The sequence below is a fragment of the Castor canadensis genome, chromosome 7, assembly GCF_047511655.1.
Source record: "Castor canadensis chromosome 7, mCasCan1.hap1v2, whole genome shotgun sequence".
NCBI lineage: Eukaryota > Metazoa > Chordata > Mammalia > Rodentia > Castoridae > Castor > Castor canadensis.
Genome location: NC_133392.1, coordinates 122,028,708 through 122,050,407, shown reverse-complemented (window position 1 = coordinate 122,050,407; position 21,700 = coordinate 122,028,708). Strand labels below are relative to the sequence as shown.

The 21,700-nt window shown below is 41.2% G+C and overlaps 1 protein-coding gene across 3 annotated transcripts in view; it reads right to left on the bottom strand.

Annotated features, from left to right (window-relative positions):
- Positions 1-21,482, bottom strand: part of Rab3b (RAB3B, member RAS oncogene family) — a 61,997-nt gene extending 40,515 nt beyond the window's left edge. The window contains exons 1-3 of one of the 3 annotated variants that reach the window (XM_074080140.1): positions 21,288-21,482; positions 20,224-20,371; positions 13,300-13,527 (exon numbers count right to left, since the gene is read on the bottom strand). In XM_074080140.1, coding sequence (XP_073936241.1) covers positions 13,300-13,527 — 228 coding nt within the window. In that variant the 5' untranslated portion in view covers positions 20,224-20,371; positions 21,288-21,482. The remainder of the gene's footprint in view (positions 1-13,299; positions 13,528-20,223; positions 20,372-21,287) is intronic. The other 2 variants (XM_074080141.1, XM_074080139.1) reach the window with 2 other exon arrangements.
- Positions 21,483-21,700: the final 218 nt, after the last annotated feature.

Sequence of the window (21,700 nt, the reverse complement as noted above, 5' to 3'; positions counted from 1 at the left end):
ATCACAAAAAGGTGGTACACATGGGTGGAGTGTGGACTTCCTGAAGGGTGAGAGACTGAAGAGGGAGTTGGGAATTAAGGAAGGTTCTGGAATGCCAACCAAAGGAGTTCATTGTGTTTTCATGGGAAACCCTCCCTGGGTTTTAGGCAATATATTACAGTGATCAGAGAGCATTTTGAGATAGAAAGACTGAGGGCAAGAAGCTCCATTTAGGCTGCGGCTGTTGTCTAAGGAGGAAATAATAGGAAAGGAGGAGAAGAGAGAGCCAGGTTCACAGTCAACCCTCAAAAAAGGATTATGGAACAGAATTGAGATGTGTTCAAGAGCAATTTAAGAGAGATACTTGATAGCTCTTGTGTACAAGTAGATGAGTCAGAGAAGTGCAGACAGGAATAAGGGATGACCCTCTGTTTTGAGCTGCAGGCAGTGGTGCAGGTGGGGCATAGATATCCACTTGGACTTGATCTCTTACCCATCTGGGCCTGAGCTAAGAGCCTCTACGTCATTAGCACTGAGTCAACAGACTTCACAGAAGAAGGTGAGAAACACAGGAGTACAGAGAGGCTGAGAATTTCCAGCAGTCACCTGGCAACCCTTGGTGTGGGGCAATAATGTTAGTCAGTAGTGTGGGGGATGGAGGAGTCAACAGGAGGAAGGAATTACAAATCCTCAGTTGAACTGTCTCCCCTACTTCCTCCTCTGCCCTCAGCAACACATCAGACAGGATCCAAGAAAGCTAGAAAATTTCCAGCCTTCTAAGGCAATTGGACATCTTCAAGGGCAGAGCATAGCTGTTTTTTCCGTCCATTCAAAATGGGGGTGAAGAGTCATACATCTCATTTATCTGCTGATGACTCTACCTTGTCAACCCCATGGCTCACAACCTTAAAAGTGATAGTACCTACGAAGACCAGTCGCAAAAATAAGGCATAATAGAGCAGTTGCAAACTAATCCTGGCTCTCGCCCTCACTATGTGATTTCATGTTCATCTACCGAGCATCTGTTACAGGTGTCATGCTAGGTCTGGTCCTTCCCTTGCTGTCGCATTCAATATTTAGTATAATACTAGGAAGTAAGCATTCATATTCTTTCTGTTTTACAGCTGAGGAAACTGAGGTTCAGAGACACTACTGGTGCCATGTGTTCATTGTACTATAAAGCCCCCATCTCTCTTTTCATCCTGTGCCAGAACATGCAACAGCTCCTTAGAGTGTTAAGTGCTAACTTAATTATATACCTATACACCAATGTTACTCAACCTGGATACCCATTAAAATTGCCTGAGAAATTGTAGTGTGTAGAAAGAAAAGGAGGGCTGATTGAAAGGGAGAAGAGCCAAAAAGCTAACAGATGAATTTGCAACAGATAATGTGTGCCTTTACTGACTGGTTACTTAGAGTTTCCAAATTTTAGCTGTGGCACTGACTCACAATCTCCTGTGAGGTCCTTGGGGGTATCATAGGGCAGTACAAAAAGTGGTGAAGATAATTTAGGCATGAAAAGAAGATAGGCTTTGGTAATAGACAACCTAATTTTGAATCACATCTGTGCTATTTACTAATTTCTGTAAGATTTAGTCAAGACGCTTCTCTGAGTCTCAGTTTCCTCATCTGCTCTATGCATCATTAATTGTGATAATTACAGGGAAAATTCTGTGTCCCTGTGTCAAACGCAACACACACACATGTACAAAATATACAGTTGCCGCACAATAAATACAGTTATTAACATTTTCACCATTTACTGAGAGCTTCACCCTTACCTATATGAAAATATAACGAGAAGGAGGGGAGAGGGCAAAAGGCATTAGAAGGGTTTTGAAGTTAGACAGATCCTGATTCAAATATGAGCCCTGCCACTTACTATTATTTGTATGAATGTGAGTAAGCACCCTAACTCCTACAGACCTCAGTTTACTTATCTGCGAAATAGGAGTAATAACAGTATCTGATTGCCAGAGGTATTGTGAGAATGAAATGAGTTGTTGAAAGCACCGAGCACACTGCTGGCATGAGAGTCAGACACTGTTGGCTCACATTAGCCCTGTAGGAAGCATTAATAGCTCCATTTATGGGTTAGGGTATTTTCCATACATACTGGCCACTGTTTCATTGTCACAAAATTACTGATTTGTGAAGTAGAGAGCACTTCTGCTGCCTTTGAACCTTTAAAAGCAGGTATCAAGAGGATGTATAATCTTCCCACATTTTTTATATAACCACTGTATGTCCTGAGGCCATCTGTCTGCACTATAACTTATTTTGTTTGACATTTTATCCCTCCCTTCATGTCAGTCATGGCAAGGAGCCCAAGTCTCCCAGGCCATCTCTGATCACTGGACTGATTTCCACGGAGTTCATTATCATCTTTTCTAACCCTCCCTCCTCCCCTCTCCACTCAAACCTTTCCCTGGATCTTCTGAAATTCAATCATCAGAAAAAATTTCTTTTGTCAACCTCGCATCTGAATGTTTCCTTCCACTCTTTGCATTAATTAAAACCCTATTCTCCTGGAGGACAGTTTTCCCAAAGCCTCCAAATTTCTGGTTTCTTTCTTTCTCATACACTTTAATCACTAGCCAGGAGGTGGGATGATCTTGTTTCTCATTCCTTCTCTCAGATCATTCTCTTTCCCCCTTCAAAACACCAAACAAAATGTCTTCAGCTTTGAGTCCCAAATCATGAGATTATGCTGCTCACTTATCCCTCTACTGACCAGTAAACTGCTGCTGGTTCACTGTTACTTTTCCTATAATTCTTGGTAATTTGAGCATCCACACAGATGAGCCTTCCAACCTCTTGGACTCCTCTCCTCCAGTGATGCTGATCTCTAACCCCACCTCAGCCTCTCAGTCTCACAGTCAAATCTGGACCTCATTACAATAGTAATTTCAAGCTTCCCACTCTCAGACTGCTATGACTTTTCCAGCCCACTTCTAGATTCCATTTCAACAGCCTTCATCCTCTACCATCTCTTTACTGTCCCTAACCCTGTCTCCTTACCTCCCTCTCTGCCCAGCTTGAATTCTGTGATCAACCATGACGACTTCCCTGCACACACCCCTGAGTTGGCAGCTTTGTCATACTCACTCAGCAAAACCACCTTAAAGCCAACTCTACCTATTCTGTGCCTGTATCCACAGAACAAAATATGGCTGGAGAAAAACAATCATGCTTCATATTTATATATATGGGAGTTCCAATTTATTTATTATTATTTATTTTTATTTTTGGTGGGACTGGGTTTGAACTTAGACCTTCACACTTATAAGGCAGGCACTCTACCACTTGAACCACAACTTTAATCCACTTTGTTCTGGTTATTTTGGAGATGGGATCTTGCAAACTATTTGCCTGGGCTAGCCTCAAACTGTAATCCTCCTGATCTCAGCCTCCCAACTAGCTATGATTATAGGCATGAGTCAATGGCACCAGTGAGTTCCAATTTTTTATCACTAATTTCAAGTGATGTTTTCATGCTAATCAGCAATCAACTCACATTTCCTTATTCTATTTACTCCTCACCTTGATAGACGATGTTCTCCTTTCTTCAAATCTTTAATCTTTCTCCCCTGATCCTCACTCTTAGTTGATGACCTTGTTTCCCCCTTCATCAGAAAATTGTATCCAATAGAACTCCCACCAGCAGGTACCCCAAGCTGCACCTATACCCAAGCCCTCTGCTTTCTCCCCTGCTGACATGGATGCAGTCTGTGCTCCCAGCAAGGATGTACCCTCTGCACCTATCTCATCCCCTCTCAACAGCTCAAGGATACTGTCCCAGGAATTCTCCTCACTCTCCTATGTAATAATCAGTTTTGTGATTTTGTTTCTTTGTTGGTTGCTCAGTTTGTTGATTTCTATTGGATTGTTCCGCCAGTACAACAAACATGCTGTTACTTTTCCCATCTTAAAAAACAAAAACCAAAAACCTCTTCTAACTCAATTCTCCCTTCACCTTCAACCACCACCACCATTGTCCCCTTTTCTTTAGAGTAAAAACCCTTGAAAGCACTACATAGTATTCAGTATCTCCAATTTCTCTTCCCCCACTTTTATCATGTTTTTATCCTCACCAGTCTACCAAAACTACACATATGGATGTTCTTGATACACTCCTTGTTGTAAATACAATGGTCAGTTTTCAGTTTCATATTCATGATATATCAGTCATATTTGACACAGTCAATCCCTTTTTTTCTCTGTAAAACAATCTTTACCTCCAGGACATTAATCTTCTCTTTTCAATTGCTCAAAAGTCTCCTTGTCAATTCTTCCTCAACTTTCCAACATCTTAATGTTGGAATATCTCTGGGTTTAATTTCTGGGACTTTTTCTTCTTTCTATCTTCACTTTCTCCCTTATTGATCTTATTCAGTCTCATGATTATTTTATTTATCTATCTATTTAATTATTTATGTTAGGGTTTGAATCTAGGGCCTTGTGAATATCACAGTTTTATATACCATCTATGAGGTGATGACTTGCTAATTTATATCTCTAGCCAAGACCTTTGCCCTGAATTATAGATTCATTAATTTAACTATTTATTCTGTATCTCTACTTGGCTATTTAATAGCTGTCCCCAAATTTACATAACCAAATTGAGCCCCCACTTGTCTCTCCAAATCCTATTGTCCTTATTACAGACTTCACCACAACCAGAGCCATCTCTGACTTCCAGTTGCTCAGACCAAACTCTTAACCCCTCCCATCTTGTCTCTCTCTTCATCCAATTCAAATACTGTCTGCAACATATTCTACATATACCTAGAACCTGACTACTCTCACTACTACAATTACTATCCCACTAGTTCAAGTCACCATTATTCCCAGCTCCATTGTTGCAAATCCTAACCTGTTCTCTCTGCTTCTGCTCTTTGCTCTTTATAAATTTTTCTGCTTCTTTTTTCTTTCTTTTTTTTTTTTCAGTTCTGGGGCTTGAACTCAGGGTCTACACCTTGAGCCTCCCTGCCAGCCCTTTTCTGTGTAGGGTTTTTTCATGACAGGGTCTCGTGAACTATTTGCCCCGGCTGGCTTTGAAACATAATCCTCCTGATCTCTGCCTCCTGAATAGCTAGGATTACAGGTGTGAGCCACCAGCACCTGGCTATAAATTTTTATTCTTGAAACAGATATAACACTGCCTCAGAGAAATCCTCTTAATTGAGATGTAAGGTAGATGCCAGTGCATCACACCTGTAATCCTAGCTACTTAGGAGGCAGAGATCAGAAGGATTGCAATTAGAGCTAGCCTGAACAAAAAGTGAGACTCAATCTCAAAAATATCAAACACAAAAAAAGGCCTGGTAGAGTGGTTCAAGTGGAAGAATGCCTGCCTAGCAAATGTGAGGCCCTGAGTTCAAACTCCAGTACTGCAAATAATAAAAATTAAAATATATATTAGGATGTAAGTCACTAAAATGTCACAGCATTACTGGTTATGGCTGCACAATTTTATGACTATACTAAAAATCACTGAACTGTATACTTTAAAGTGTATAGTTTTATGATATATGGATTATATGTCAATTAAAAATGTTATTAAATGCAACAAGGTATCTTAGATTGGATCCTGAAACAGTAAAAGGATATTAGCAGAAAAAAAAAAACTACTGAAATCTAAATAAAGTCTACAGATTAGCTAATCATATTGTACCAATGTACAATAGTTTTGACAAATGCACCATGGTTATGCAATATGTTAGCATTAAAGAAAATGGGTGAGTACACTGCTGGTAGGAATGCAAACTAGTGCAACCACTCTGGAAAAAACATTTGGAGGCTTCTTAAAAATCTAAACATAGATCTGCCATATGATCCAGCAATACCACTCCTGGGATCTACCCAAAGGAAAGTGACACAGGTAACTCCAAAGGCACCTGCACACCCATGTTTATTGCAGCACTATTCACAATAGCCAAGTTATGGAAACAGCCAAGATGCCCCACCACTGACGAATGGATTAAGAAAATGTGGTATTTATACACAATGGAACTCTACTCAGCAATGAAGAAGAATGAAATGTTATCATTCGCAAGTAAATGGATGGAACTGGAGAACATTATTCTGAGCGAGGTTAGCCTGGCTCAGAAGACCAAAAATCGTATGTTCTCCCTCATATGCGGACTTTAGATCTAGGGCAAATACAGCAATGTGATTGGACTTGGGTCACATGGTAAGGCAAGAGCACACATGGGAGGTATGGGGATAGGTAAGAAACCCAAAAACATGATAGTATTTGATGTCCTCAATGCAGAGGAACTAATACAGAAACTTTAAAGCAACAGAGGTCAATAGGAGAAGGGCATCAGGAACTAGAGAAAAGGTTTGTTCGAGAAGAATCAACTTAGAATGTAACACATTTGTACATGGAAGCAATGCTAGGATCTCCCTGTAAAGCTATCCTTATCTCAACTAGCAAAAATGTTTTGTCTTTCTTATTGTTTATACTCTCTCTTCAACAAAATTAGAGATAAGGGCAAAACAGTTTCTGCCTGGAAGTGAGGGGAGAGGAAGGGAGAGGGAGGGGGCAGGGGATGGGGGGAGAAATGGCCCAAACATTGTATGCACATATGAATAAACAGAAAAAAAATGAGTGAAAGATCATGGGAATTCTCTGTGCTATTACTGCAACTTTTCTATAAACCTAAAATTATTAAGCATGTCACTCCACTGCTTACTATCTACAGTGCATCAATATTTGTGCACATGTCATATTCCCACTGCCTACCCTGAGTGTGCCTAAGAAATAGGGATATTATTTCCCTAATCTCTGCAGAGCCTGCACAGCTAGGCACTTAAAAGTCCTCGAAAGCAATCATGCTTTTGTTAATGTCTTTTCTTCTGTTTTAAGGCCCTTCCCCCGCATTAACCTAAAAATCTTGTACTCATTTATGAAAACCCAGCTCAAGTGAAGCCTTCAATAATTTTCAAGGGAGAGGTAGCTATGATCCTTCATGTTCCTACATTTTCTTAATTTATTTATCATTTATATTGTTTATAGCTGTTTTTTTCCTTCTTATACCACAAAATAGGTGCATAACATGTTTTTATTGAATGAATGAATCCACAGAAGGCTTTAAGGTTATTTCTTTTTTCCTACACCCATTTGGATGGATGGAAGGAGGTTGTAGCCCTCCATTCTGTGTTCTGGGGACCCCCTCAAATAATCAATCAATATTACTGGTTAATTCACTTAAAAATCACAAAAGCAGACTATGCCTCAAATTCTGATTTGATGTCCCATAGTTTTTGTTGTGATTTTAAAAATCAGATTAAACCTCTACCAGCAGCTGCTCCTACAGGCTTTGGGGAGATGAAAGTATCAGCATGTCTCTGCAGGCACACCAGGCAACTTGATGCCTAGAAAAATCAATTGTGATTATCACAAGAGCTGATCATAGGATGGTGTACTCAAGAACTACCTCCACATTCCAGGAGCCATGGGGATATGTCAGAGTCTCAGTCTCCCTGATCAGTCTCCAGACTCTTCTGTGCTGCCCACTGGTCTCTTAAAAAGGTCTCCAACTTAGGTTTTAGGTGGCTAGATTTCACCTTCCTGAGGTTGCAGGAGGACCCCACATTGGCCTGTGGCTGGGTTTGAATATGTCTCACTTGAGAGTAAGCCCCAGTTGCCTGAAGACTTTAATCTTGTGCTTCATCCTAGCTTTTATGAGTAATAAGGCTTTCATATTACTGCCCATCTCTCTGACTCCTGCATCTGTCTCCAAACTGGACCCAAATTTAGGTGGGGAAGAATAGCAGGGCCATTTATTGATCTCTCTAGAACTTTAATAAAAAGTACTATTTGAGTGTTTACTCTGTGCCAGGCACGATGGTGGTGCTTTATATACATTATCTCTTTTAAATCATCACCAACACAGCAAAACAAGTGGAATAATGAAGGTACACACTAGTGTCATCATCACTCAGGACTTCAAAGTAAGGAGATGACAGGAAAGAGCATGGAGAACGGCAATACCAGAGCAGACCCAGGAGCAAGGACAGTGGCCATATATCCTTCAAGCATGTTGAACAGGCCAGCCAGTCTGTGCCTTGGTCTTTATACAAGTAAACCCAGACACTTGAGACACTCTGATCTTTAAACTCTTTGACATACAGGTCACCAAAAAAGCCTGACTGGTAGGAATAGAAAAGAAGAGATTTTGTCTTTCCACAATGGAGGACCCTGTCATGGCATCCTCCAGCAAGGACCAGGCCTGGAGTGAGCTGGTGTAGTGAAAGTCATCAGCTAACTTAACCTCTTAAACTATGAATAGTATTGCATCTGAAGTCCAGGTGAAATCCAGGGATAAGACCTAAGTCATAGTTCAGCAATTCCCAAGCTCTGAGACCCAGTGCCCAAGGCACTGGTCAATTCTTTCCTTCAGGGCCTATAGCATAGATGAAAGGACATCCTTTTGATTCCTGTACTTAGTGTCTTTCTTCCCTACAAAAGCTCAATCTCTTCCATGTGAGCAGAAAGAATGTATCCCAACCTAGCACAAAGCCTGGCACAGAGTACACACCAGATGACTGTCTATTGAATGAATGAAACAATGAAGTTTACCACTTTTCTCTGCCCAGGTAACTTGACATCTCTGGCCTCAACCACCCCTTCTTTAAGGAAATAACTACCTCCCTGGGTCAGAGGGAAGGTGTGAAAGACAGAAAGAATGACTTAAAGCACATAAAAGAAGAATTTGCTTGGTTGACAATATTCACAGTTCTTACTTGAGACCTCATAGTTCTCCATGGGTTTTCTCTTCCATTTTTCCATTGGATCTTCATGACAAATCATGAGGCAAGGAGAAGGATTAATCCTCTATTTGTTAGTTGGGGAAACAGGTTCAGGGAGAAGAAGGGTCATTCAGATCACATAGTGACTGCAGGTCAGAGATAGGACTAGAAATCAGGACTCCAGAGTCCTAGGTCAGGTCCTTCCCCCCCACCACAGACCTATAGAATCTTTGGCTGACCAGCACCAGAACTGCCAGCCTCTGCAATGGGCCCCACATGGAGGTAGTGGAAGCCTCTCCTTCTCTTTTCTTCCCACAGGTCTCCAAGGGTTGCTTGGCAACCAACAAACCAGCAGTAAGTGGCCTCTGGTCTGTTGCTGTGAAGTTATTAAGACTCTCTCCCCTCACATTTGTGTGTACTCTCACTCCCTATTAATAAGACTTCTGCCCTAACCCCAACTCCCTAGTAAGATTTTCTTCTCTGATTCTTAATAATTGGCCTTTCAGGTAACAGGGCGGGGCAAGGAGGCAGGGAGTTCTCAGGGACCTAGGTGCTAAGGGATCCCAGGGAACAAGGCACTCCTAATGCCCTCATCATTCAATATCCCCCAGAGATGACCAAAGAAAATTCTATTGTAAATAGTCCTGCTCAGCAGTGCTCCTCTTCTCCCCTCTCTAACTTCCACTGTGACAACAGCTTTCTGAAATCACTTGGGAGAGCTCAAATGGGGTGGAGGAATTGAATGAATACTTCATACCATGCTAGTGAGTCACTGGGTGCTATTCCAGCATTTCTAGAACCACAGATGGGAAACTTTGGAAAGGGATCCAGTGGACTTTTGCATGGGGACCAGGAGGCAGAGAAAGGATGGAACCTACATCTCTTGCATTCCTAGTATGTTCTGGGCACAATACTGTACTGTCACATTAGCTCCCCCCTCAATAAGCCTGTGAGATTTTTACAGTTTAGTATATTATGTATTTATAGGAGCAAAGTGACTTATTGAAGCTCTCACAGCTTTAAAAAAATTCACAGAACTTTTATGTGAAAAGTAAATATTTATGCTCCTCCCATACCTTTACAAATAATTGATTATCAAATTCTGTAAATTATTTTCCTACTCATTTCTATCCCTTATATTATTTTGTCACCATATTAGTGATATAGACTGAAAGTTTATGTCCTCCTAAGTCATGAGTTGAAACCCTAACTTCTTTAAAGAAGTTATTGATATAAAATGAATTCATTAGAGTGAGACCCTGATCCAGTAGGTCTAGTGTTATTATAAGAAGAGATACCAAGGAACTTGCACACACTCTTTCTCCCCCATGCCCACACACTGAGAAAAGGTCATCTGTACCCTCCTGGCACCTTGATCTTGGACATGTACCCTCCAGAACTGTGAAAACTGTTAAACTATTATATAAACCACCCAGTCTGTGGTACTTTGTCATGGCAGCCCAAGCAGACTAATGTCATTGGTTTGGGCCTTTATTATATACCCAAACCACTAGTGACTTTCATTCTTCATTTTTTAGATCTGGTCAATATTTTATTTATTTTATATAGTTTCTGAGGCATAACTGATACATAAAAATGTACATATTAAATGTATACAATTTGATGAGTTTGAATCCAAATCACAGGGTTTTTGTTTGTTTTTGCCACATTTTCATCTATCTTTTACCTGGAGCCAGGGATTTTTCTAAGATACAAAACTGACTCTGTTAAAACTCTTCTATGGGACTAGGGGTATGGTTCAAGTGGTAGAGCACCTGCTTAGAAAGCATGAGTCCCTAATTCAAACCCCAGTACTACTTTAAAAAAAAAACCCTTTCCATGGTCCCCTATGTCTGTCATAGAGGTCTTCAAACTTATATCCTTTTAAGCAAAAAAAAAAAGGTATAGCATGCACAATATATGATTACTTACCTAGATTTTATATATACCTACTTTTGTACACAAAGATGTTAAAATATATAAAAATGAAATATTTAAATGTTTAGATTTTAATATATTTAGGAACAGTACAGACAACTTAATTTTGCTACATAAAAGCACATATACACATAAAAAAACTCTTGATAAATTTTTTTAAGCAATGTGATTGACTAAGTCAGATCTAATTAGATCCTCATTGATTTCACCTTGACATATGGCTGGCAACGAACTTGTGCCAGAAGCTGGAGAAATATCAACTCAGCCATTTTTTTTTAAATCTCCACTTGGGTTCACTACACTTAGCATCGTCTTCAATCAGATGTTTCTTTACAGAACTCTTTAAAAGCTACATGTCCATTGTGAGGTTTCATTTAGTTAAGACAAAATAGTATAATCAATAAATCTACTCAAGCCAGGCACAGGATAACTGTAAAAACTCATAGTAGGCTGAAAATGAACAAAGAAGTGAAAGAGCCACCACTGTCAACCACTTAGAAGGGCAGAATGCCTCCTCAAGGTTTTCTAACATGATACATGATCATCCGATATAGGGGTCAAATGAAGACATTTGTGTCAATCTACATAATAAATACTAGTAAAAACATTGTATTTATATTCATAGATTGAGAATTTCAGCTCCCTAAGGGGTCATCAGGCATGTATCCTCTGGCAAATGACCATTATGTTCTGGGTGTTATACAAAGTACAGCAGTACAATATATGATTATGTACTTAGATTTTATACATACCTACTTCTTACACAAAAGATGTTAAAATATCTAAAAAGTTCAGTAATATTCAAATGTTTAAATGTTAATGTATTTATGAACAGTATGGAAAATTTTTCATTTTGTTACATAAAAGCACACACACACATATAAAACCCTATGATAAATTTTTTCAGCAAAGTAATGGGATCAATTGTCAGATCTAATTAGATTGTTATTGATTTTACCTCAACCCTCAATCAGCTGCTTCTAGCCTCTCCAGCAAATTTCTCTCTCAACACCCCCTCCCTCTCTTTCAGGGCCTTGATCCAGTTTCACTATATTGCTCACTATGCCCTAAATACCCTGTGCTCTCACACCTCTGTGCCTTGAAAGCCTTGGCTTTCAAGGATGATGTCAGTTAATGAAAGTGAAAGCATCTGGCACATAATAGGCGCTTTTAATAAATGATTTTATCGATTCTTGCCATGAGGTAGTTAAACTACATCAGTGAGAAGTAATCTATAAAAAGAAAAGTACTATATACAGACTGTCCCAATAAGATATCTGTATATTAATGTACATTTAATAAAACAATGGACAGATAGTAAACAAGACATGTGTTCATAATATTATTTTCATAAATTTCTTTTTTCTTTTGTTGTTGTTGCTGTTATTTTGGTTTTCTGAGACAGGGTCTTACTCTGCAGCCAGGCTGGCCTTGAACTCTATACTACTGCTTCAGCATTCCAAGAGCTGAGATTACAGATGTGTACCACCACACCTGGCACAAATTTTCAGTTTCCAATCCCAGTGCTAATTCATTGCTGCATGTTGCTTTTATCTTCTGAAATGTTTTATTAGTACTGTTAGGAGATAATACCAGTAATAGTCCTGTGGCCAGCTTGCAAGATGGTCCCCAGTGATCCTTTCCTTCCAGTGTTCATACCTTTGTGTAGTTTCCTCCCACATTGAGTCAGTGACCAAGAGAACACTCTAAAGCTATGTAAGAGACATTGCAATTTCTTCTGGTTTCTTAGATCTCTCACTCTGGGGGGAGAAAAGCAGATGCTATGCAATGAAGACACTTAAACAGCTCTGTGAAGATATGAAGAGGGGCAAATTGGACAGAAGTAAGGACTCCTGCCAACAGCCAGGACCAGACATATGAGTAAGGCACTTTGAACATGGATCCTTCAGCTAGTCAATCCTTCAGATGACTGCAACTCAAGCCAACATCTGTCTATACTTCATGAAAGGTCCCAAACCACTCCCAAATGTTAGAACCACAGAAACTGTGGAAAAATAATCATCTTACACCACCAAGTTTTTAACTTATTTGTTTTAGGAGTAGTACTGGGGTTTTGAACTCAGGATCTCATGCTTGCTAGGCAAGTGCTCTAGCACTTGAGCCACTCCAAAAGCCCAGTTTTTAAGTAATTTGTTGTGCAACAATAGATAACTGATACAGTAGCTAACAATTATTGTGCATTTCCTATGCTCCAGGAACTGCATTAAGCATCACAAAACTCTATGATGTAGATACTACTATAATTCTCAAAGAAGAAAGGGTGGCCCAAAGAGGTTAAATAATTTAGTCAAGTTTCCATGGCTAGTAAGTGGCAGAAGTAGAATTTGAACCCAGGTATCTAACTTCAAAGCAACTTTCTTATTCTTTATTTATACAAGCCAAGATAAAGCCTCTTGGACAACTAATTAGCATAAACAACTGAACCCCAGAGGAGTTCATAAAACCAACATGGGGCAGCCAGGGGCCAGACCTGAAACAGTATTAACATTTCATGCTAAAAGATCTACAAGTTCGAAGCTGACTCCACTTTCTGGTCCCTGTAATGACAGGCTAGTTACTTCTCAGGACAGTCCTACACAGGATGCTCGCAGGACTCACCCAGATCTGCAGCTTCACTCTCTTTTCATGGCGGTAGACTGTCTTCACCTTGAAGTCAATGCCCACAGTGCTGACAAAGGCAGGGGTGAAGGTGTCATCGGCATAGCGGAAGAGGAAGGAGGTCTTGCCAACACTGCTGTTGCCGATGATGAGTAGTTTGAACATATAGTCAAAATTCTGGTCAGAGGCATCTTTGACTCCGGTTTTACCATCAGTCACTGAAGCCATCTGCAAGGGAGACCTCTGGTCACTCAGGAACACACCTTGCAGTGTGATTGAGTCACCAACCTAATGATCATTTGTCATTCACACACACACACACACACACACACACACTCCCTACCCCAGTATCACAGAAGAAATACACACTCAGAATCACCCTACCACTATACCTGCCCTAAATGTCTCAGGATTGGGGTGGAATCCAGCTCCTCCCACTCCTCTCTCCAGCAAATATTTACTGAGCATGTTGCTCTGGGGCAAGCCCTAGGCTGGTCATGGGAGCACAAACATGAATCACACATGGTGTCTGGGTGGCCAGACTAGAATAAAAGAATAGGAAAGCACAAGTAACAGAAAAGTAGGTAAGTGATAACACAGGGAATCCCTGTGGCTGAGCAAGTCCACAGACATTTCTCACCTATCCTGGAGACAAGGTGATCAAAGAGAGTCTCCTATAGGAGGAAGAGCTCAATATTGGGCTATCATTCTCTGTTTTAAAACTTTTATGGCTCTCCACAACTGTAAAGATCAAGCTTAAACCATCCAACTTGACCAAGAACCAACTAACCAAAGAATACTCTTTAAGCTTTTTTCCCACAATCCTTCTCCCCACAGACCTGTGCTACTTTATATCAAACTACACTTTACTCCAAATATGCCACAGTATTTTTTGCTTTTGTTCCTTTATATATGTATTCCTTCTCTTTAAATGCTCCTCACCTTCACCCCCCTGCAACAAACTCTTATTCATCCTTGTAGGTCCAGGTCAAGTGTCTCCTTCCTGTGCATGGTGGAGGTATGCATGCCTGTTCCTACGGTCCCAGAACACTCTAATGACACTTGGGTTGTTTTATAACTGCCCACTCTTCTGGCTCCTTCTTTTAGACTGAGCAACTGGGACTTAATGTACTCCATTTCTGCATGCCTGGCTTCTAGCACAAATCCTAGCACATGATAGCACTCAGTAAATGTGTGCTGAGTTAATGAAAGTCACTTCATCACTCTGAGCCTCCAATCTCCTCATCTAGGAAAGGAAGAGAACAATTTCTGCCCTATTTTTTTTCATAATGCTATCACAGGAGTCAAATGAAATAACAATGGTTGAGACATTGATAAAGTGATAAATTCCACAGAGGTGTGAAAGTAAGTTCTTATAATTCCATTCTTCTTTTATAATTTCATCAGTTGTTCATTCACTCAGCAAATATTTATTTTGTACCATGTCTACCACAATCTTCTTCTTTCTCATAACACTTTGAATCTGAACCCCATAATTCAGTATGATTTGATTTGAGTCTTTAGTTGTTTCTTCTACCTCTTGAAAGCCTCAGGTACCCTGCTTCTCCACATCAATGCTAGCTATTCACAGAGGATGAGTAAGTAAGTGAGAGGAGAGTGGAAAGACAGCCCTAATGTGAGACAATGTTGAGGTTGTCACTTTCTTTGGGAATTCATGGGGTTCTCCCTCCCCAAAGAAAAAAGGAGTGAAACTGGTAGATTTGGCTGTGTACCTCTCAGATGAGCTGAACAAGAAGCTGACAGTTGCAGAAGATTTAAGGCTCTTCTGAAGAAAGATCAGGCAAATATGTAGGATTATTAACTGCTACTTAATAGAACTTCTTTTATACATCACCACAAGCCTCTTGTGGCCTCTGTTCTTCCTGTTCTTTGCTCCCAGCACTCAAGCCTTTCTTGAGACCCTCAGCTTCATCCTGATACCAATCTACCTCATGACAAGGTTCCTAGACAGGTGGGACATGCCTGGGATACTTGGAGACTTCAGTATAGCATTTACTTGGAGGAAGAAAGTCAGGTTGAGGTGAGGGTGCTGTTAGCTGCTTAAATAGTCTCATAACCTTCACTTTCTAATTTGGCATGGTACAAGATACATAATCTATTATAAGAATTGGAAATTCAAAAGAATCATATTTTTTCTACCTAAAATATGGTAAAACACCACAATGATCTCACACCAGCTTCCACGCAGCTGCCAGTCATCTTTTTTGTTTACAATAGAAAATTTCTACTATGAAAGTATACTCAATATTAAAATTTTGAAATTTATATAAAAGTATAAAAAAGAAAATTTAAAATTATCTGACATCTTACTCACTGAGAATGACTACTGTTACAGCCAGGTGCTGGTGGCTCACACCTGTAATCCTAGCTACGTGGGAGGCTGAGAATAGGAGGATCATGGTTCAAGGCCAGACAGACAAATAGATTGCAAGGCCCCATCTCCAAAATAAACAGAACAAAATGGACAAGAAGTGTGGCTCAAGTGGCTGAGCACCTACTTTCCTACTTTGCAAGGGTGAAGCCCTGTCCCACAAAAAAAAAAAAAGACTACTGTTAACATTTTAGTATATTTCCTCTAATATATTATATTTAAAAGAATTTCATCTATTTTTAAATTATACCTTATTTGTTAATTTAAAGGTTAATACATACTTACTAAAAATAATTTGCCAAACTTTTGCTATTTGCAAGTATTACTTTTCACCCATATGTAGAATATAAAATTATATACTTAATTTTAGCATAAAAAGTAATATGGAACCTAAGGTTTATATTGAAAAGTAAATGTTCCTTCCACTCCTGTTTCCCAACATCCACTTTCCCTACCCAGAGGCAAACATTACCAGTTTGTGTATTCTTCAGAGATAGTCTTTGCATATTCAAACATAGAATTCTACTTATTACTTTTTACTAATTTATAAAGAGCAGCATACCGTGCTATAAATTCTAGTCTATACTTTCTCAACATATTTTAATAGCTGAGAGCATATACAAAGAAATATATACTAGAATGTACAGTGCATTATCATTTGGCCAGAGTAAATTAAAAATGTACTTAATTGAGAGCACTGAGACTTTAAAAACTCTTCATAAATATCATTTCAGTTACATTTATATTTTATTCTATCCTATGACTCTATCACATGACCAATCCTTTTAATATTGTTACTCTCTTTAAGAAGAGAATTGTTTTTAATTTTAAGTGGTTTTTAAGTTGCTTTTTAATTCTTAATTATTATAAATTAAACTGCTGTGAACATTTCTTTACATAAGCCTTTGTTCACTTTCCTAAGTTGTTTCATTGGGGTAAATTCCTAAAAGTGGAATTGCTGAGTAAACAGCAACCTTACTAAACCACAGATTTGATTCTCACCTCAGTTTCATGTTCTGTATCTCATTTTTATCTTCTAAATAAACTTGGGTAGTAAAGTTGAAAGGACAGGGATTATTATCCCTGAGTTAAGAAGATCTGCCCGAGTCTCATAGTTAACTGCTGAGACTAGACTTAGTACCCTGTAGTGTTGTGAGAAAGTTTAAAATCACTGCTCTACCCATCAGCTGAATTCTTGGGCAAGACCTATTGGCTCTGTAAGCCAGAGAATTTCCCCTAAAATAGGGAAAATGCCATCTACTTCACCAACTTACAGTACAAATAGAATAAGCAGTACTATATGTAAACAATATGGCACAGTTTCTTGGCCTGCGGGGGTACAAGTGATATTTCACTGGCCTCTTTAATTTACTTTTACAGTCAGATGTTGTTCAACTGCCCCCTTCCTCATTTGGGGCTCCATTATTTGGGCTCATTTAAAAGGAACTATCTGCCTCCCCTTTTGGATTCAAGGGAGTGCTATTCATCCTTCACCCATCAACACTGGACCTATAATAATAAATAATGCCATAACTTAGGGTATGATATGTCTTTTGATAACACTTATTAAGCATTTTCTATATAACAGACCACCAATATAAATGTTATGTTACTAGTTTTAATTTTTTTAATGATATAGTCAGTTTTCTATTCTTACTTTGCTAGAATTAGAAGGATTTGGAGTGGTACATTTATCATAACAAAAAGCCTGGTTCCTGGTCCCAGTTTTCCTAGTAATGCAATGTATGAACTTGGAGAAGTCACTAAAACTTTTTGTGTATGTTTGTGTGTGGTATTGGGGTTTATACTCAGAGCCTCATGCTTGCTAGGGCTCTAAGTAGTAAAACTTTAAGCCTCAGTGCTCTCATCTGATACTATTACCTACTTCATGAGACTGCTGTAAATTTTAAACAAGAGAATAAATATAACTGTGCTTCATTTAATGTGTTGAAAAAATACATATAGCCTTTTGTAGAATCAATGAGAAATTTGCCTGCATTTTTTAGCCCATAACGTGAGAGCAGGAGTGATGGCAAGAGTAAAAGTTTCAATACCTGTTCTGATCTACCACCCTTCATTTCACAGATTAAAAAAAAAACCAAAAAACCCTGAGTCTCCACAAAGAGCAATGATTTGCCTAAGCTCACACAGCAAGTCAGTTCATGACTAAGAACTTCTACACATGATCTTAGCCAAAAGGCCAAGAAGCGATTGACCAGAACTTCTGTCATCTAATTTCTCTCAAATTTGCCTGGGTTTAAGGAAAATAAAAACCATAGTATATTCAAGATTCCCAACAGAGCATCCAGTTACTACATTGTACTTGCCATACTGTACTGTCAAGATCTGCTTATGCGGATGTAGCATGGCTTTCCTAGTAGGTGATGTGAAAACAGGGAGAGACAGAGAGGGAGAGTGGAAGGGTTAAGATGGAGGCCCCCTTAGGGAATATTCTAAAGGCGAGGGGCAGGGGTGATTACAGACTTCTGGAAGAGAGGCAAAAAAGCATCCCAGCAGGCAGCCGCCGGAGGCAGATCTGAGTAGACAGGTCAAATGCAGAGCTGCATTTGTAAGATAAGCATCGATCAAATCTTCCCTCTCTTTTGTGACAGTCACATAAAATGATAAAGCTGGGTAGCTTACTGTCTGCGTGACAAGCAATACAGATGAATGCCCAGGAACCATGTGGGAAGTCATCTCTGGTCCCAGACTGGGGGAAGGAAAGAAATGGCTTCGCTAAGGGTTGCTGCCAAAAATAACCCTTTCAGTCTCTTAGTAGGCAGGAATAAGCACTTAAGGAGGAAACTACCTTCTGCTAGGAAAAGGGAGAGAAGATGAAAGAGTCCTAAAATCTAGCAGGAAGAGATTAACTCAATAAATATAGTGAAGAAGGGAATGGGTACATTTCTCCTTTGATAGAGTCAAAAGATTAAGCACAAGACTGAACCCAAGAGACTTGGGTTGAGCCCCAGCGCTCTCAGTGTTTGTGTAACGATAGGCAAGCCAGACTCCGGGCCTCAGTCTCTTCATCTACAAAATGTGTGACTAAAATGGCTTCCCGGCAAAACTGTTGTAAGAATTGAAATCAGTACATGAGAGAGTGCATTATAAACCTCTTATTTTTTTTTTTTTTAACTTCTGTGCTTCAGGTTTCTTCTAGCAAGCCATCCTGAGTAACAGAAATAATTTGGGGTTTCAAATCAAACAAGATAGATTCAGTTTCCAGTTGTATCATTTATTAGCTGTGAGACCTGGACAAGAAATTTTATATGACTAAAACAGTTTCCTTCTTTGTAAAATAAGCATGCTGGGAGGACTGTGGATAACATGGGTAATGCATTAGCTTAGTATATGGAACATAGCAGCTGCTCAATAAAAGTTAACTCCCTGTCCTTCAGGGATCATTTATTTATCAGTGGTGACAAGAAGGGAGTTGGGCAAACATGGATCTCACTCTACTATATACCCTTCCTTCCCAAAATCATACTCTATTTGTGTATGTGTGTGTGTGTGTGTGTGTGTGACTGGGGTTTGAACTCAGGGCTTCATGCTTGCAAAACAGCCACTCTAAAATTCACACTCTATTAACTTTAAATTTAGCCTTTCTTTTGACCTCACTTCAAACCCATCACCACCAGCCCAAGCCAGCCCACCTCCCACTATTTTCCCAGAACTCATAGAGCCAGAGAAACAATACCAAAATAGTTACCATTTATTGAGCACCTACTAAATACCAAGCATTCTGCTAGTTGCTTTGAAGGGACTCTATCTTGCACAGAATAGAGACTTGATAAATGTCATTTCCTTCCTTCTCCAGATTGGAAAGAGAGCCTGAATGTAACTGCTGACAGAACAGAGGCACATATGCATAAAAACATCTCAGTGACCTCTCTCTTTTGAGTGCTTTACACTTTGTAAGCTCTTTTCACTCACACTGATTCTCACAATTCTTGGTGTTGATGAAGAAATTGAGGAAGGAGCACCAACACAGCTCAATTATTCAATCAACATTGATGGAGCACCAACTGTGTGCTAGGCCCTGTATGTACTCATGGTAGATAGAAAAAACCCTAATAAGCTCCATGCTTACAGAGGAAACATAGTTAAAAATTCTCAGTTTCTGTTGTTGCCTTTCATATCACAATTCTTAAGAAACTGGAGATTTACTTTTGGGACTGGAGATCATTTTAAGTTTTTACCTTTTCCCATATTGTATCCTATGATAGAAACATACTTTAATCCACTGCTAATTAAATCCTTCATGGCCAGGAGGGTTCCCTGATCCACCTGCCTTCCCCAAATGCCTCTCTCCTCTGGCTCCCACCACACTAGGACTTTCCACCACCCCAGATAAGGCCTTTCTCGACTTCCATTGTCTTCCTCTATTTATAGAAACAGAACAGGTGTTCATCCACCTGTACACACACACACACACACACACACACACACCCCTACTACTTTTAGTGTCCTCCACCCCTTTCAATCTGGATTCTGGGAAGCTGGGATGAGGAAGCCCACCACACGTCTCTTACCTTTCAGAGGCTACCCACACTAACCTCCCCAAAGTCCCTTCCACACTTAAGACTCCAGCAGAGTAGGTCTGTAGGTGAATTTTTCTGTCCATTAATCTCTTCTCCGTGATCCCAGGTGGTCCAATGCCAGCTCCTTCTCCTCAGTCTTCTGAGAATCCAAGGCACAGCTAGTCCCTGGGCTCCATTCCGTGTCTGCCTCCCCACCCCACCCCCCATTGTATTTTCCTCTCACACCGAAACCCACATCTGGCCTCCTCTTCTCCCTGACCCAGCATCCCCAGCACCCTGAACTCTCCAAGTTCTCTCACGGTTCCTCCCCTTCCAGACCTTGCTCTATTCCAGCCCCGCCTCCCCGCTCCGGACCTGAACCCAGGCGCCCCCTGCCCATTGCAGGGTCACTGCCCTCTCCAGCTCTCTCCCCCTTCCCTCTACCTCCTGGTGAGACCCTGCCCGCCCCTCACCTTCGCATTTTTGCAAGCTTGCCGCTTCCAAGCCCCACCCATCGCCCTCCATTCACCGCGACCCCCTTGGCTGGTATCTCACCCTTTCCGCTCCCTGCTGTCCACACTCATATCTCCGTCCCCTGACCCTCTCCCCGACTAGACGCCCCCTCCTGCTCGGCGCCCCTTCTTCTCAACACTTCTCTCCTCTCAGCTCAAAGGACCCCCCTCCTTTTCGCTCGTCACCTCCACGCCTCGCTCTCGCCCTGCGTCCCCTCGATCCTCAGCACCCGCTCCACTACCCGTGGGCTACCGGGCACCTCCTTCCCGCACCGCCCCTCTCAGCCGATCCTCACAGCTTCCCTGCCGCCCGCGCCCCCCGTTTCCCCTGCAATCCCTCACTGCTTCCAGTTGCCTCCTGTCGTTACCCCAGCCCTGAGCCCGCTTTCTCGCTGTCCCTTGCGGCCCCCACGGTCTGGGGAGACCCTCAACGCCCCCGCCCAGGCTACGCTCCTTCTCTGCCCAAGCCCCAAAGCCCCTCTCCTCTGGTTCCCCTTGCTCCCTCTCAGCGCCCGCCCACTGTCCCTGGGCCGGAGCGGTGCCCGCGGGGGCCGCGCGCCTTACCTCGGACTCCGAGGGCGGGATGAGGGGCTCGCTGGCGGACAGCGCAGCGGGACTGTCGCACCTGGCGGCAGCTGTGAGAGGACGCAGTGGGGCTCCGTGGGGCGCGGCGGGGCGGGTCCGGTTCCCACCTCAGCTACCGAGGGCTGAGATCCAGGCTCCAGCAGCAGGGCTCCGCTCCCGCTGCGTCCAGGCCCCGCCCACGGGCGGAGCCCTGTTAGACCCGCCCCACCCTCCAGTTCCTGGCAGGTGTAGACAATCCAAGGTATCTTGGGAAAGGGGCCATATATGGGTAACGATTGTAATTTAATTTCTTTTCTTTCTTCTTCTTCTTCTTCTTTTTTTTTTTGGCAGTACTGGGGTTTGAACTCAAGGCCTCACCCTTGCTAGGCAGGCGCTCTACCACTTGAGCCACT